The 16323-nt window shown below is 41.0% G+C and overlaps 1 protein-coding gene across 6 annotated transcripts in view; it reads right to left on the bottom strand.

The window, feature by feature from the left end:
- ACACA (acetyl-CoA carboxylase alpha) overlaps positions 1–16323 on the bottom strand; it is a 429246-nt gene that overhangs the window by 161874 nt on the left and 251049 nt on the right. For all 6 annotated transcript variants that reach the window (XM_063452852.1, XM_063452842.1, XM_063452868.1 and 3 more), the window contains 3 exons: positions 15628–15831; positions 11088–11243; positions 9976–10122 (listed from right to left, as the gene is read on the bottom strand). In XM_063452852.1, coding sequence (XP_063308922.1) covers positions 9976–10122; positions 11088–11243; positions 15628–15831 — 507 coding nt within the window. The remainder of the gene's footprint in view (positions 1–9975; positions 10123–11087; positions 11244–15627; positions 15832–16323) is intronic.

Below are 16323 nucleotides of genomic sequence, written 5' to 3'. Positions count from 1 at the left end.
TGCAATTTCTGCAGAACTTCGGGAATGGCTTTTCTCCACTATTGCGGAGTCCATTCCCAAGGCTTTGGCAGCCTATCATGAGCAAACTGCTACAGAGGTTCGTCCCTCTACACACCAACCCTCTGACTCAGAGGATTCCCACCTTTCAGACCAAGAAAGTGCCCCGCGCAAAAGACCCTGGAAAGGGAATAGCGCTACTGCGGGCAAAGGCAAAGCTCCTGCAAAAAATTTTAAACACTCCCTGCCATGCACTATGCAGGATCCCACAGACCCTCTAGAGGGATCTACCTCCCGACTAGCTGGCCATATTTTAAATGACTATGACCCCACATACTCTGATGAGGATTCCACGGCGAATGTGCCCCAGGATTCCTCAACGTCAGAGTTTGTTAAAGAAACCTTTCTCACACATGCTCAGGATGCTAAGGGTGGCCCTCCATCTAAAGAGTCTGCCTCAGACATCCTCCTGGATGCGTAAGCCTCCCATTTTTTGACCCAAGGGCGATTCGGCACCCACGATCTGCAGAATGGGCCCCTCCTGATCATATTGCATATTGATCATATTGAGAGGGCTGAATGCCCGAGACCAACTATTCCGGGCAAAGTTGCCTCCACTCCTGAGTTTGACCCCATGCTAGTTACCTACTTAACAAAATCCAGCAAAGACCCTCGAAAGGGTATTGAACAAGGGTTGAAAGCAACCCAAGACAAGCTTCTGGACATTTCAGGTCCTATAATCCAGATTTTTATCCTGGCAGATGAGGCACTCACTAGCGGTGAATTTGACCCACACACTATAAGAGAATGGGCTCAGAGAGCTCTATGCCTATTGGGTAACGCCAATGTGGCAATTTCTATCGAAAGACAAAAAGCGTCACCTTATAAAATTTATGCCAAATTGGTGGACTTAAGTTCAAAAGAATTGGGACCAGAAGCCGATGGTCTATTATTCGGTGACAGTTTTATGCGAGACCTCTCCAAGCATGTCTCTGTATTTACCACACTAAATAAAGCCCAGTCCTCGTTACGCAGGGTTTTCCGCTCCCAGACACAAAGTTTTTCCGGGAGAACTGGTCGCTACAGGGGCTGAGCTACCAGTAGAGCACCCTTCACAGGTTACAGGCCTCGACCCACAGACTATTGGCCCTCAGGACACACTCGACCCTATCGCAGACAGCTATTCAATACCAGAGGCTCTATTCGAGGACGTGGTTCTGCATCTCTGCGCGGACGCACTGCTTCAGGTAATGGACCTTACTTATTTACAAAATGTACCAATTGCAGGTCGATTAACCCTTTTTTTTCCCAACAGTGGAAACTACTTTCTCAGGATCACTGGATCCTTCATACAGTCAGGGGTTTCAAAATAGATTTCCTCACACACCCCATTCAAAGCTTTCCTCCGACACCCCTAGGGATGTCGGAAGCGGACAAGCTAACCTTAAACTCAGAGTTACACAAACTACTAGACAAAGAGGCGATCGAACACTCGCCTTTCCCTTACACCTTCCTCAGTAACTTTTTTCTTGTACGAAACAAGACGGGGGACCACCGCCCTATTATCAATCTCAAAGAACTGAATCAGTTTATCACATACCGTAATTTCAAGATGGAAGGTATCCATCTTCTCAGGGACCTACTTTGCGTGGGAGACTGGTTCTCCAGATTCGACCTTAGAGATGCCTATCTCACGGTCCCAATCGCACCCAGCCATCGTGCCTTCCTTCAATTTCTCTAGCAAGACGAAATTTCCTTCCTTTCGGACTGTGCTCCGCCCCTTGGTGTTTCACCAAGTTAATGAAACCGATCATGGCACTACTCCGTTCTCAGGGAATACGTTCCATCATATATCTAGACGACATCCTGATTATGGCTTCGCAAACACACGCACATGACCTCTGCTCTCCTTCAAAACCTCGGTTTTGTCATAAATTTCCAGAAGTCAGATCTGGAACCCTCTCAGATAGTCCAGTTCCTAGGCTTTCAAATAGATTCGGTTCAGGCAACTTTGCAACTGCCTTACTCCAAAATCAAAAACATAAAAAAAGAAACTCAAAAATTACTCTCCTCACAGCGGCCACGGCTTCGCGACCTAGCACACATTCTTGGACTTTTGTCCGCATCAATCCAGGCTATATTCCCCGGTCCTTTACATTACAGAGCAATGCAACGGTTGAAAACTTCCTACTTGCATCGCTCAACCTCGTACGACCAATTCATATCTCTGACAGACGAAGTTCGCATCGAACTCCACTTGTGGCTTCGCAATATGGAAGCCTGGAATGGGAAAGTGATCTTCGGATCTCAACCAGATTTTATCCTGGAATCAGATGCCAGCCTCAGGTTGGGGTGCTACATGTGCCCAAACCTCCACAGGGGGTCTCTGGTCCCCATCGGAACAGGCACTCCACATAAATTGTCTCAAGCTCATTGCAGGATCCTTCGCAATCCGCAGCTTTACCAAGGACACCTCCAATTGCTCCCTGGTACTACGGATGGACAACATCTCCGCAGTGCGTTATGTAAACCGACTTGGAGGATCCAAATCCAAACTACTGTCCGATCTCACCAAGGACCTGTACCAATTCTGCCTGGACAGGAACCTGTCCATTCGAGCGGAATACCTCCCAGGACCCGACAACTTAGTCGCGGACTGGTTCTCGCGTCATTGGAGAGATGCCAGCGATTGCCAATTAGATCCTTTCCTGTTTCACCACATTCATCTTCTACGGGGACCCCTCACATCTGAATCGTCAGACAGATGATTTCTTCAGCTGGCTACCAGACACTCTATCTCTGGCAGTCGATGCTTTTCTGCAACCTTGGCCACGGAGAGGAGCTTATGCTTTCCCTCCTTTCTCGATCCTTTCTCACCGGGTCAAAGCTCAAGGGGTCAAGATAACAATAATCACTACACTATGGAGGGCCCAGACTTGGTTCCCCACCCTCCTGGAGCTATCAGTAGATTACCCCATCCTACTACCTCGCTATTTTCGGGTCCTCAAGAACCCAGCCGGCGATTTTCACACACAGCTCAAACACTCCTATGGGACTCGTGGGCTCCAGGAACCAGACAAACCTATCTCTCCGCTTGGCGGATTTCGGTCAGCTGGTGTTTGGAAAGGGACCTCGATCCCGTTTCAACACCTCTTTCATCCATTAAAAAAATGTTTATCCTCTCTCTTCAATCAGGGTAAATCATACCGATCGATTAATATTTTTCACTCTGCCATTTCGGCGGCCCATGACACTAGTGATAATTCATTGGTTGGGAAACACCCTTCCGTGTGCAGACTTCTACAGGGAATACGCCTGACGAGACCACCTACTGCCAAGTACCAAGTAATAAGTACTGCCAAGTACCAAGTAATTTCTGGGATATTTCTAAGGTTTTTACACTGTTGAATTCCTGGCCTTCTAACGAGGCCTTATCCCTATGCCAACTTTCTGCTAAATTGGCCCTGCTCCTGTGTCTGGTGTCCTTCCACAGAGTTTCAGACGTTCAGGCTTTTGACTTTCATGCTGTGGCCTTCGCACCAGACAGTGTCAGATTTACTATTACTAGACGCACTAAGACTAATTCCTCCTCAGTCTTTTACCCATACTTTCCCGAAAGACCGTCTCTTCCCTGTGTACCAGTTGTTAAATTGAGAATACTACCTCTCTACGTTCCCCTACTGGACCTCTCTTTGTCTCTTACGTCAGACCTCACAAACCGGTCTCTTCACCCACGATCGCACGATGGATAAGATGGTTGCTTACCCAAGCAGGAATTGATCAATCATTCGGTGCTCACTCCGTTAGAGGTGCGGCCGCATCCTCTGCCTTTCGTACAGGCAGCTCACTGGCGGAAATTCTATCTTCCACAGATTCTTTCACTCTGTTATTGCATTGTACACTCTCTTGCAATTTGCCTATTGTAAGTATACGTAAGTTTTTGCCTATTGTAAGTTTTGCCTTTTGTAAGTTTTTGCTAGCCTGGTGACCTAGTCCTACATCACACTTTATATCTAGTGATGTCCCGAACAGTTCGCTGGCGAAAAATTCCCGGCGAACATAGCTTGTTCGCGTTCACCACGGATGGCGAACATATGCGATGTTCGGTCCGCCCCCTATTCGTCATCATTGAGTAAACTTTTACCCTGTACCTCACAGTCAGCAGACACATTCCAGCCAAATAGCAGCAGACCCTCCCTCCTCCAAGACAGCATACAATTTAGATTAATTCTGAAGCTGCATTCTTTTTTTTATTTTTTTTAGACAGAAGTGTGTTATATTTGAGCATGCTAGGCTGAACGTGCGTATATCATGGCTAGTTGCACTGAGGGTATGAGTATATAGCAGTACATTGTTGTGAAAGATGGCTGTCATGTTTAGGGTGTAGCTTGCACGTTATCAACTGTGTATTTATATCAGCAGCTCTACCACTAGTTATAAATCAAGTGTGAGTCGCCCCATGAGATGAGACTAGTGAATAACATAATACATGAACGGTTAAGGTAAAGGCATGTAAGGAACTACGACAAACTCTTTAGGAGGTGAAATAATGACATGTTTAAACGCTTGCTACTTTACGATTAGTTAATGTGCAGAGAGCAGTTCATGTGATCAAAGGTATGGTGTGGAGGATCGGCTATAGTGGGACATGCTTGGCAGGCTGCTGTTTACTGCTTGTGCTCATCCGATCCCTTCTGGGCGCCAGGTGCAGACCCTGGGAGTCCCTGATACCTGGAACAACAAAGGCAAGTCTCTGGCTGAGTGCCGGGTTCGCGGCTTGCGGTGGTGGAAGCTTGTTTTGTCGGGTGGTCGGATCTGTCCCGGTGGTGCTTCATGTCCGGTGCGGGATTGTGGTGGCTTAAGGTGGAGGCGAGTGCTTGACGTGGGGCAGGCTCTGCATTTCTGTTTGTGCCTCCGGTCCCGTCTTCGACGCCTTTTGCATTGGTGGATTTTAATGGGGACTGCTTCGCTTAGCTGTGGTGGAGCTTGTTGGGGCTGTGGTGGAGCTTGTTGGGGCTTCCTGCTTGTTATTTGCTTCCAAAATTGATTAAAGAGTCTGCCCAGCTTAGACTCAATATCCTGCCATGCTTTGCTGGTACCAGGAGGATACGCGGCTGCCGCCATATTGGGAGAGTCGCAGATGAGTATGTCAGCCTGGGCGGCTGTGCTCTGTGCGTCCATTAGCTCCAGACAGCCTCTCAGGGGTGGACCGGGATAACCCCCACCGGTCCGAGGTGGGGGTAACGGAGCTCCTGCCGGGAAGTAGCTGCTCCTGGGCATCCCAGGATCGGGAGATTGGCCGCCTCTCCCGCTCGGTGAGCACCAGGCCACACTTGCCACGCGGAGGTAAGTAAGACTCTGTCGAGTTGCTGACCGCTATTAAGCATGTCAGGTCGGTCAGGTAGGAGCAACATTGCTGGGTCATCCCTTTCTGAGGTGAAATTTGCTTGTTGATAGCTGCTTAAAGTGAGATATTGAGGGAGCTCACACGAAGTGCGTCTTTCCTCCATGACAGTGAGAGGAGGAACAGTGTAGCTGCTGCTGATTTAATAGGGAAATCGATAGCTAGGCTAGTGTATTCAGTGTCCACTACAGTCCTGAAGGACTCATCTGATCTCTGCTGTAAGGACAGCACCCCAAAAATACCTTTTTAGGGCTAGAACATCAGTCTGCTTTTTTTTTTTTGTGTAATCTAATTGCAGTTGCCTGCCTGCCAGCGTGTGTGTCAGGCTCACGGCGTATACTGTGCCCACTTGCCCAGTGCCACCACTCATGCCTGGTGTCACAATAGCTTGTATTTAAAAAAAAACTTTTTTGACTGTAATATAATAGCAGTCAGTTTCCTTCACACGTGTGTGTTTCAGGGCCTGCCAGGGCACAGTGTCACACCAGTGCAACTCATATCTGGTGTAACAGTAGTGTACATTAAAAAAAAAACTAGAAATTTGACTGTGAAATAATAGCAATCAGTTTCCTTCACACGTGTGCGTTTCAGGGCCTGCCAGGGCACAGTGTCACACCAGTGCAACTCATATCTGGTGTAACAGTAGTGTACGTTTAAAAAAAAATACAGGGGGCTTGTTGTCACCTTTCAGGGACCCTTGGTGTTGTACGTGGCTGGGTGGAGGAAGAGACCTTCAATGACATCAGTGAGGACAAGGAACGGGACATGGCTAGCTTGGTATCCAACCTTGTGCAAATGGGGAGTTTGCGGTTGTGCAAATGGACTGTTTGCGGTGCGTTAAACGGGGAGTTTGGTCTGTCACTGTGAAGCGGGCGTAACCCTTACACTACCTGATCGATACAACATCATACCTGATGTTTTAAAGCACGTTATTCCAAACAATTTAGGAATGTTAGGTGATTTATGCCCTTTATGGATTAAAACCAGACTCAACTATGTAATTTTCCATGGGAGTTTTGCCATGGATCCCCCTCCGGCATGCCACAGTCCAGGTGTTAGTCCCCTTGAAACAACTTTTCCATAACTATTGTGGGCAGAAAGAGTCCCTGTGGGTTTTAAAATTCGTCTGCCTATTGAAGTCTATGGCGGTTCGCCCGATTCGCCCGGTTCGCCCGTTCGCGAACATTTGCGGAAGTTCGCGTTCGCCATTCGCGAATGGAAAATTTTATGTTCGCGACATCACTATTTATATCATTATGATCTTTAAATCCTACCAGATAATCTTAGCTATCACTTTAAAGTGCGTACTTGTAAATTTCTCTTGTCTAAGAGACCATACTTTCACAAAGTTTCTCTTCTTCTCTCCTAGTGTGAAAATCTTACGTTGATCTACTCGACATTGACTTCATTACGTTACACCAGAATTACGGTTCCAGAATGTTTCCAGTTTACATGGTTGATTCTACTGCTGATCGGCACCACCAAGAAAGAGGAAGTGGGAGGAGTCTGACAGCACTATAGTGTTCTATGATGTGTTATGATTGGTTGAATTTTTTACAACCTTGTTAACTACTTCTTTGCTGCTGGGAGTTACAGTAAAGAAAGATAAGCAAATATGAAGCCTCCTGTCTTGCCATAAAATTTAGATTATTCGTTCACTGTAAAATAGAATAATCCCTAATTTTCATCTTTTAAGGTTTTAATGTGTATTATTTTTGTTTCTTTTTCCCCTTAAATAATAATTTTATTGAGTTTTGAGTGCACAAATTCCAACAGGTGCAACAGTTACACATATTAAAGCAAACATCTAGCAAGGGCATATGAAAGAGGTACAAGTGATACCTCCGAGTATTAATGCCCAGTACATTATTACTTGAATTAAAAGATACCTGTACCCTTGTACATTTGAAGTATCAAGTTGCTGTTGCACATAGGAATTACTGTCCCTCCCACAGACATTGGTCAGCTTTTGCTATCTACGTGGTACAATCAATATTGTAAATTTTCTCATCTTTTTCATCCTCCATATGGAGATATCTCCTGAAATAGTATCTTAATAACACCGGACAACCCATATAATGCCGTTAAGAATTTCCCCATCCTAATATGGTTTTGTCGGGCAGAAAGGTAATAACATACACATACCAGTTGTGTAATGTCAATTCCTGGTAGAGGTAACCACTTGCCCGGAGAAAAAATGGGGAATAAGACCTCGGAAGTGACGCTGCTTCTGTGCAGTGAGTAACTTCCAGTACGGACGTACTGAACTAATAGAAATCAGCTGGAACTAACACACCTCCAGAGTACCGGACTCCTATTAGCTGAAAACCCACGGAGAACAACCAATGAGGAATAACACCGTCATATTTAAAAAAACGGATGGAACGTGAAGCTGCATACATCGATTGAAAAAGCTCTTAGACAGGGTGAAACGCGTCTCGGGAAGGAATCCAGGAACAATCTTTTTTATATGAGCTTTTATTTTTTTACCTTTATTTGTTTGTAAGTTTTTAAGTGTTGCAAAAAAAATATTTTACACATTCAAGTCCTCTTTGGTTCCTCCAGCTTGCTGCTACAAAGAAGAGTGGTGTCCTATTTACAGACGCCACTTCACCCAGAGCTAGGATCATAGGCTCTGAGCAAGGTGAGCAAGAATTTGCACTTAAATACCTCCATATCTATATTGTAATCTACTACACCAGAAGGAATTTTCTGTTCTACTGCTTTTGTCTCACTCTCTGAGGATTATTTGAATTAAAGGGGAAAGTGCCACCAGACGGCACTACTGCTGAAGAGATTTGAGCCTATCCTATTTGAGGCTCTACTCCATGTGAGTTGTTAACCTGCAACCTAGATAGGTTTCTTACTCTTTACCATAGAATTATGCAATGTATGTTTCCTTTTTTTTTCTTTTCATACATGTATTGATATCCACTGGATTGAAACATCATCCAAGCTTGGTAACATCTGATACACCTCCATTTAGGGTAGGTGGTTACATTTCCACCATCTTTCTCACACTCTGTAATACTTAATATTTGGGAGACCAATCCAACCCACATCGAATATGTTTACTAGAGTTAGCTAGTTTAAGCCTCGATTTCTTATACACATATTGTGAGTGTATTCTTGATAGATTCTAGTTTCCTATAAGGGTAAAAGTAAGCAGGATAGTTCGAAGGCAGGGATCGACAACCTTGGCATGCAAGCACAGTATGCAAAGCTGCCAGACCCAATCAGGCTGGGGATATCTCCCTTAGAGCATTCCTATCAGGGGTCCCAGTGAGCATCTTCATATATGTGTTAGTGCCAACCAAACATTTGCCCCTGTCGGAGATTGCGATAGGGTGTGAGTGGCAGTTCTCAATTGACTCACTTCAGCGCTTGAAGAAAGTGATCTGAGATCACTTCCTCCCAGGGTTTGTGAAAGGGAAATTGCACTGGAGGAGAGAAGTCCACTGCAGCCTCTTTCCTTGACATATACATGGACAGCCCGGTTACCATTAGACCCCAATAAAGCCACCCATAACATACACACACAGCTGCAGAAGACGCTTCCCCCACATGCAAATAATACAAACAGCACTTACACAAACATAATACTTTTGACAGCCTACACACATGCACACAAATCCACTTTATGGTATGAAAGATCACCAGATGTGTGGAGGGTAATGTGATCAGGAAAAAGGTGAGCAAATAAGTAACTGAAAGCAATATATTACAGTAAATATGCTTATATTCTGTTTTTCAAAGGGGAAAACTTAAATACCTTGTATATCGGGATTATCTCTAATGGAGTGAGGAAAGGGAAATAAAAGATACCCACGTCAAAACCTGCGAAACAGGATTTGTGAAAAGTGCCACTATGCCAATCACAAAGGGGTCAGGGTGCCCAATACACCTCAAAACCCATTACATGTACATGGTTTGACAAGAGTTTAGCACAAAATATATCAACATTCAGTAAGGATATTGTGTATATATTTTGTCACAAAGTACGGAGTTCGCCTAGCTTCCGTAATGTATTTATATGGGTCGCCAGTTCGCTGGCCTGCATTTTATATACTGACCACCCTTTTGGGTGGGATAAGTCTTAAGTGCAAATAGTTTAGGTTTTCTAAAAGAGGACCTTTAACCAGCTTCAGAAGTGAGCAGGAGGAACACACCGAATAGCAAACTATTTGACTTGTTGTCCATTCTCAGTATTTTCTTTTTTTCTTTAGTTTTTCTCTCTCTATGGGTCTCAAGGGTCTCATCAGGAAAAGAGCCCTTTCTCATCAATACATAAAAGAACTCTGTCATGTGATGTAGAATCTTAGATAATATTTTATACCAGGGCAATGTGAAGGCATTTTTGAAGATTTAGCTGAAGTAATAGTCTTTTAGTTTGGACAAATTGAGTCTTCCTTTCTCAGCAGAGAAAAATATTTATAGAATTAGACATATTTTTTGTTTTTTTTTCACCCAACTATTAATTTCCACATTGTTACAGTGGATGCATACTTGAATGTCTTACATCCATATATATGTTTTGTCAATTGGACAGCGATATTTAAAATATCAGGAATTACCTCATTTCCTCCTGGAAGCCTGTTCATATGTACCAGCTGACCTTGGTCATCCAAAACCAACTCTGTATATGTGAGAACCTCTGATGGTAAAGGACTTTTTGGAAGGCAAGCATGTGCATCCATTGACTCCCATAGTTTGATTAGAGCCTGTGAATAAAAACATGGAAATGGTAAGCATGGTAAACCTTTATGGTGCACAAAACAATTTATTTTGAGTATTTTTGAAAGCTAGACATATCTGTTCACACTGATTATAATTTGCATGAACAAAATATTAATTTATTAGAAATTGTGCATTAAACATGTCAATGAGAACTTGAATTTATGTCAAGATACAGTAGCGCGGATTTAAATATTTTAAAATCTTTTTCCGTGTTTCTCTACAAGTCTTCCTACCTGCTTTCTTTAAAATGCAGCATCGCAAAGGACTGGAAGTGACATTATTTATCACATTTTACTAAACTAATACATCATAGAATTATTGTACTCATCAATAAGGATAAGAAAATTGGAAATTTAAAGAGATAGTGATCCTACTCTTCCAAACTTGATAAATGTATGTAAATATTATACATGTTTTAGACAAAAAGAAAAACTAATAGTATTCAGTTGGTGTTTTCTGCTTACTACCAGAGGGCTAATCTCAATATTGTAAAGCGCTGCCAAATTAGTTGGCGCTATATAAATACCAATAATAATAATAATAATAATAATAATAATATGGTAATAATTTGTGGGTCTGATCTCACTTGCAACAAAATATTTTCTAAAATAGGAAAAACAATGACGCTCTTATGATGATGAGTAACTTCTTTATGTTGAAGTCTCCTTTCTGTTCAAAGCTCAATAATCAAAACAAATGTAAGTGAGAGAATGTGTGTTCAGTCCAAATGATGTGGCTTTTGGGGGTGGGAGTTGTGAAGACACTGTGCAATCTCTCCCATTCATTTCCATTGGCGATCGTGTAGGTAGCATATGGGGGTAGCAAAATACATGCCCCCTGGTTAAATAATGTTATATTATGGATATCTACATTAACCATATGTTCTCACGTACTTCTTTTGAGGATATTAGAATCTCTTTGGTATAAACAGCATTTAAATAAAATTTACCTGACGAAACATTTCTGGAATGTCATACACATAGGTTGTTCCCAAGGACTGGGCCTGGAATCGCTTTGATTGCAAAAGATCTTTTGTCACATAAGGTGTGTTAATGAGCATCCCATGAAGAGGTCCTTGTTTGTCTCCATATGCCTGAAACATGATCTATAGAAATAACAAAAAAGCAACATTACTTTAAATGATTGCTTTTTTTGTGTACCAAGGTTGTGACTCTTGTTTATGACATGATAACAAAGAAAAATAATAGGGGGGAAAAAAATCTAAATTTGAAAAAAAAAAAGATAAAAAAGAATAAAATAAAATTCAGAGAACCACAGTAAAAAAAGAAAAAAAAAAGAACAGAGATTTTAAAATAAAACCATCACTTATCTGGAAATTAAGGTAAATTGACTGGAATTCCATTTAATACAACACTAAAAATAACATATAACTCGTATTAAAAGAGAGCTGTAACTTTCCAGGGTTTTTCATTATATATTTACTTATACCCTAATTTTAAGAATTACGTAAGTGTGTGGTGTGAAAAAAATAAAAGTAAACAGAAGTCCACACCTCTTTATTGTGCAACTGGGCGCCTCTATGTCTGTCGGTGATTGTATGGTTTTTTTCTATGCTGATTTTTGGATGGGAAGGGCAGAGTTTATAAAAGAGAAGTGGAGAAATGAAATAATGTTTATATATCTCCTCTTCATTTGCAATGTATGCCCTGGTTGTGCCTCGACTGAACTGGATTGTGATGTAACTTGCTAAATTCTTAATATTAATTTAAAAGAAAGGACTTATAATAAAACAACAGGAGGTCAAGAGAGAAGCACTCAGTTCCAGGACATAGCAAAATACAGATGTGTGAATTTCTACATATAATATTGCTCAAATCTCACAAACACATGTTTTGTTAGATAAAAAGTATGAGTAAACATCATATTAAAATGCTGGGAAGAGCTGTTAAAAAAAAATCCAAACTAATTACAACAAAGCTTTTGGGAAGCAAGTGTTACAACGGCTAAACTACAAGACTGCGGCTTACAATTTTAGTGAAATCAATTATGCAGGTGCCAAATTGAAATCCAACTTTGCCATGCAATTACAGGAAAATAATGGCTGCCGTTAAAAATAAGAACTTCATAGTAACTTATGTTTAGATACAGGTTCTTTTGCAGAAGAGTGTATATTTCATATGGCTGGAATGGTTCACATATCAAACTTTATTATTCATTCCTAAAAGAATGTTTATAGCATTGTATCCATAGCAATGCTTTTTAAAATTAAGACAATAATTTAGTGTATTAACATAGATTCCAAAACTATGTCCTGTTTGTCTATATCAACATATATATACATATATACATATAGTAAAAAACAAATAAAAAAAAGTTGCTGCCCCCCAGAAGTGATGGGAGTGAGCGTAGGACTTTTATTTTTGTATTTATATATATATATACATATGTAGAATATACGGAGATGCCCAAAAATGTAAACTAAAAAAAGAAACACCCCATAGCGGATATAGTGAAAGCACTATACATGGACATATTGCCTCATAAGTAAGCAGTCTCATGATGCCAGCTGATTTTAGAAACAGTTTAGTTTGCCTTTAGGCCAACAGTGCAGTTTAATTAAAAACAAACTAACACAAAGAATTTCCTTGCAAAGTGTATTTAAAAAAAGCCCTGGAAAAACATCAGAGGCACCCGAAATAGCATTTTCATTATTATTAATAATGCTTTGTTTCTCAAGAGGGTCCTTCTGTGACCTCTCCCGTCAAACAATAAATAAAGTGGGAAAGTAACCTTGGCAAATTGATAAATCAGCACCAAGGACAGCGTGTATTTTGTACTTGGAGATTAGCAATCTTTTTGAATTGAAAAAGAGCACGAGGTAATGCACTGTGAATTATCGTCTTCTCCATCTTGAAAGTTGGACACTAGAGAGATCAGGCCTCCCCAAACCAGCAATACAGAAATAATATATATATATATATATATAAACCAGGTGTACCACTTTAACAAGTACTAGAATTTAAATGGAAAAATGGCGTGTATATTTATGCTAAGCAACTCAGTCCTGCAGTATCCATAGCCAATAGGAATAAGGTCTGAATGAAAATTATATATTTTAAAAAAAAATCTTAAACTTCTACCTACAAAATTCTCCCAGCATTTCAAATGGACAAAGAGGGACGCATTCATTGTATTGATGTAAGTGTGGACAGGGGAGGGGCTGTTCTAAAAAAATAATTAGTTGACTTACTAATAACAATTTATGCAACTAACATGTAATTTAGAACAATGCATCCTTTTTACACAGACTGATTTCGAAACACATTCACTGTATGGAAAGAGCAATTACTGTGAGTATTATTTCTGCAGTACTGTATAAATTACTCAGACACACCAACAATATGGAGCTCCCAGAAAGGAAGGATGTTAGGCTAGAAAAGAGGGACAGAGGGATTTGTACTGAAAATAGGAACTTTCCTTCCTAAACAGGGAAACTTAGGAGGCATGTTTTGTGCTGTACTATATATTAAACAAGCAATCATCCTCCCGTCTCCAATATGTTTTCCTCCAATTTTACAGTGTATTCTGTGTGGGAGAGAACTAGGAATATATCAGTTCTCAATGCGTTTCTGCTCCCATCAGAACATTCAGACACTGAAAAGCCATTCGAAAACAAATAACGCCTTGCATACCAACTAACAAAAGAAGACGTTTTCAACATCTTTTTTCAGCTCCTGAAAAGGTCTATAGGACGAAATGCGTTGAGTGATCAGAAAGCCTGCCAGTATCCCTAAATTGTTTGGATCATATCCATCCTTGAAGTCCAGCTGACAAAAGACCAACCATCTCTTGGAGTCTCTGGAACTGGGATCCACCTGCAAAAGGGATTTTAGCCCAGGAAAGGGTCTGACAAGCTTTTTTAGCACAATTGAGACATAAGTCCTTTTTGTGCAACTACATTTGTGAGTGTATTTGTTTTTTATTATTCTGTTTATTGTGTTATTAAATACTTCACTATATATTCTATTGTTTTTATCTCTTTACATGACTATTCATGTCTACAATATGGTAAATGTATTCACATGCTTGTGATTGTGGCGCCCCCGGTGGTATATGTTGTCTAACTATACTACATATCTGTTTGCATTGTAATTGGGATTGGGAGTGATCCCTATTTTAGGGTGACTAGCCTGCACTATACTTTGCACTTTTATTCCCACTTACTGCCCTTTCTCTAGATTTTCAACATCTTTGACTTGATTTGTAACCGTAAATTATTATTAGTCAATTAAAAATCTACAGTGGTCTACACCATCTACATTCAGAATATTTTTTTCTAATAAATACTCCAGACTAGAGATAAAAACCAAAACTCAAAGTAATAGAAAGCTGATCAGGCTCCCTGTGTTCTGCCTATCACGGGGAGCCCAAGAGCTGACTGGCCGGCCACCTTAGGGACTTCCAGAAGACAAAGTGGGTGGCTCTGAGCAATGGAAGCAGGTGGCAAAGAAGCACGGTGGTTTGTGCTCTTCTTGCTCTGCTCCCTTGCACACCCTGCAGATCCACTCCAACTCCCCCAAATGTAAGGAGGCTGGCTGTACATAAATAAAAATAATGATGATAATAATCATTTGTGAGTGTGTGAGTGTGTGAGAGAATGTGTATATGTGTAACTGTGTCAGTATCAGTAAGTATGTGTGTGTGTGTCTGTGAATGTCTGTCAGTATTATTCCATTATACTACTACTAGGTACTAATGAAGAATGCAAGCTCAACACAAAGGAAAGATCAGCACGGGTAGATGTTGACAGGCTAGCTACCATAAATAAGACCATCACCAATAATTCTTTACAATTTTAACATACACTACTGGTTTCCAACACAAAACCATGAAAATATAGTAAACCAGACACCAAAACCACTCACATACGTCCTACAAATATGCACTATCTAGCAGGACCATTCACATAATTTCTTACTGACTGAAAGGTTTTGAACTACACTAATCACTGGTGAAGCAACACCAGGTTCAGACACCTTATAATGACATGCAGCACACTGTATAAGAGCAGTCCATTACATTTAAGGAGTTTCTTACTATCACTTTTTCCCCAGGAATATTTTCTCATCCACAAATGTCTCACCAACATGAAAGCAACGCAGCAAAAATTAAGGATACAAATTATCTCTTGTACTAGATGTACAAGGCATTCACTCTTCGGCATTCACTCTTCGTCTGTAAGACCAACCACAGAACATTGCACTTTCAAAAGAATGTAAGGCGTGTGTCTCTTCAACAAGGCACCCTACATCATTATTTAGCCTCCTTTACATATTCTTGCTCACTTTATCTCTCCTCTCATCATTTACTCCTTTAAAGGAACTTTAAGAAGGAGGGTTTACCCTGTTTATGAACATTAATTATACAAAAAGAGGGGCACAACATCTTCTTTTAAATATTGAAATTTGAATATCTATCATAAACCGCAAATACGTTCTATAAACCAAACCAGTAAAATATGAATATACCTGTCCAGTTCTAGAATTGTTCACTTCTTTGTACAAGCTGATGTCTAGGTAGTAGCCAGATTCATTTGTCAAAAAAAGGCGTATAGGGATCTGTTTCCCCGTTGGTGTTAATCGTATGTTTATCTTTAATTCAGCCTGTAGTACGCGTAGTTTCCACAGTCGGCTTCCATAGCGCATCACCATGCTACGAACAGACTCTTCAATCTGTGAATAAGAAAAGCCAATAAAGCTCTAGAAAAGTGCAGTTTGTTTTACTATCATTAACCACATTGGAAAATAAAAATCCTACAGCATTGCTATTGTGTATACTTAACTTTACACCTTAATATGTACTGAACAGCTTAATGTAGTGGTTCTGGGAAAAAGGGAATCTCTGCAGCGTACACAATGCCTTTTCTGAAAAATGGTAGTGTTTACACTGCTAGCAAATGCCACTTCTAGTGGCTGTCACCCGGGTAACCACAACAGAGGCCATCAAAGTTGCGGACCTGCAAACTGTGTATTAATATTAGACTGCTCCATTAAGCAGAGTTGTCCTCTGGCTACAATCACGCATGCCACAAACTCCCCAGAATAATTGTCCCCAGCTTACAGAAGTATGTATCCCTTATCCCAGAATTCCAAATACATAAGTTTTCTATATATTTTTAAAATGTTGCAGTGGTTGAACCTTTTTTTTTTTTTAAATACTTACCA

The sequence above is a fragment of the Pelobates fuscus genome, chromosome 1, assembly GCF_036172605.1.
Source record: "Pelobates fuscus isolate aPelFus1 chromosome 1, aPelFus1.pri, whole genome shotgun sequence".
NCBI classification, from domain to species: domain Eukaryota; kingdom Metazoa; phylum Chordata; class Amphibia; order Anura; family Pelobatidae; genus Pelobates; species Pelobates fuscus.
The sequence above is the reverse complement of the archived record's forward strand: the minus strand, read 5'-3'. Positions and strand labels throughout refer to the sequence as shown.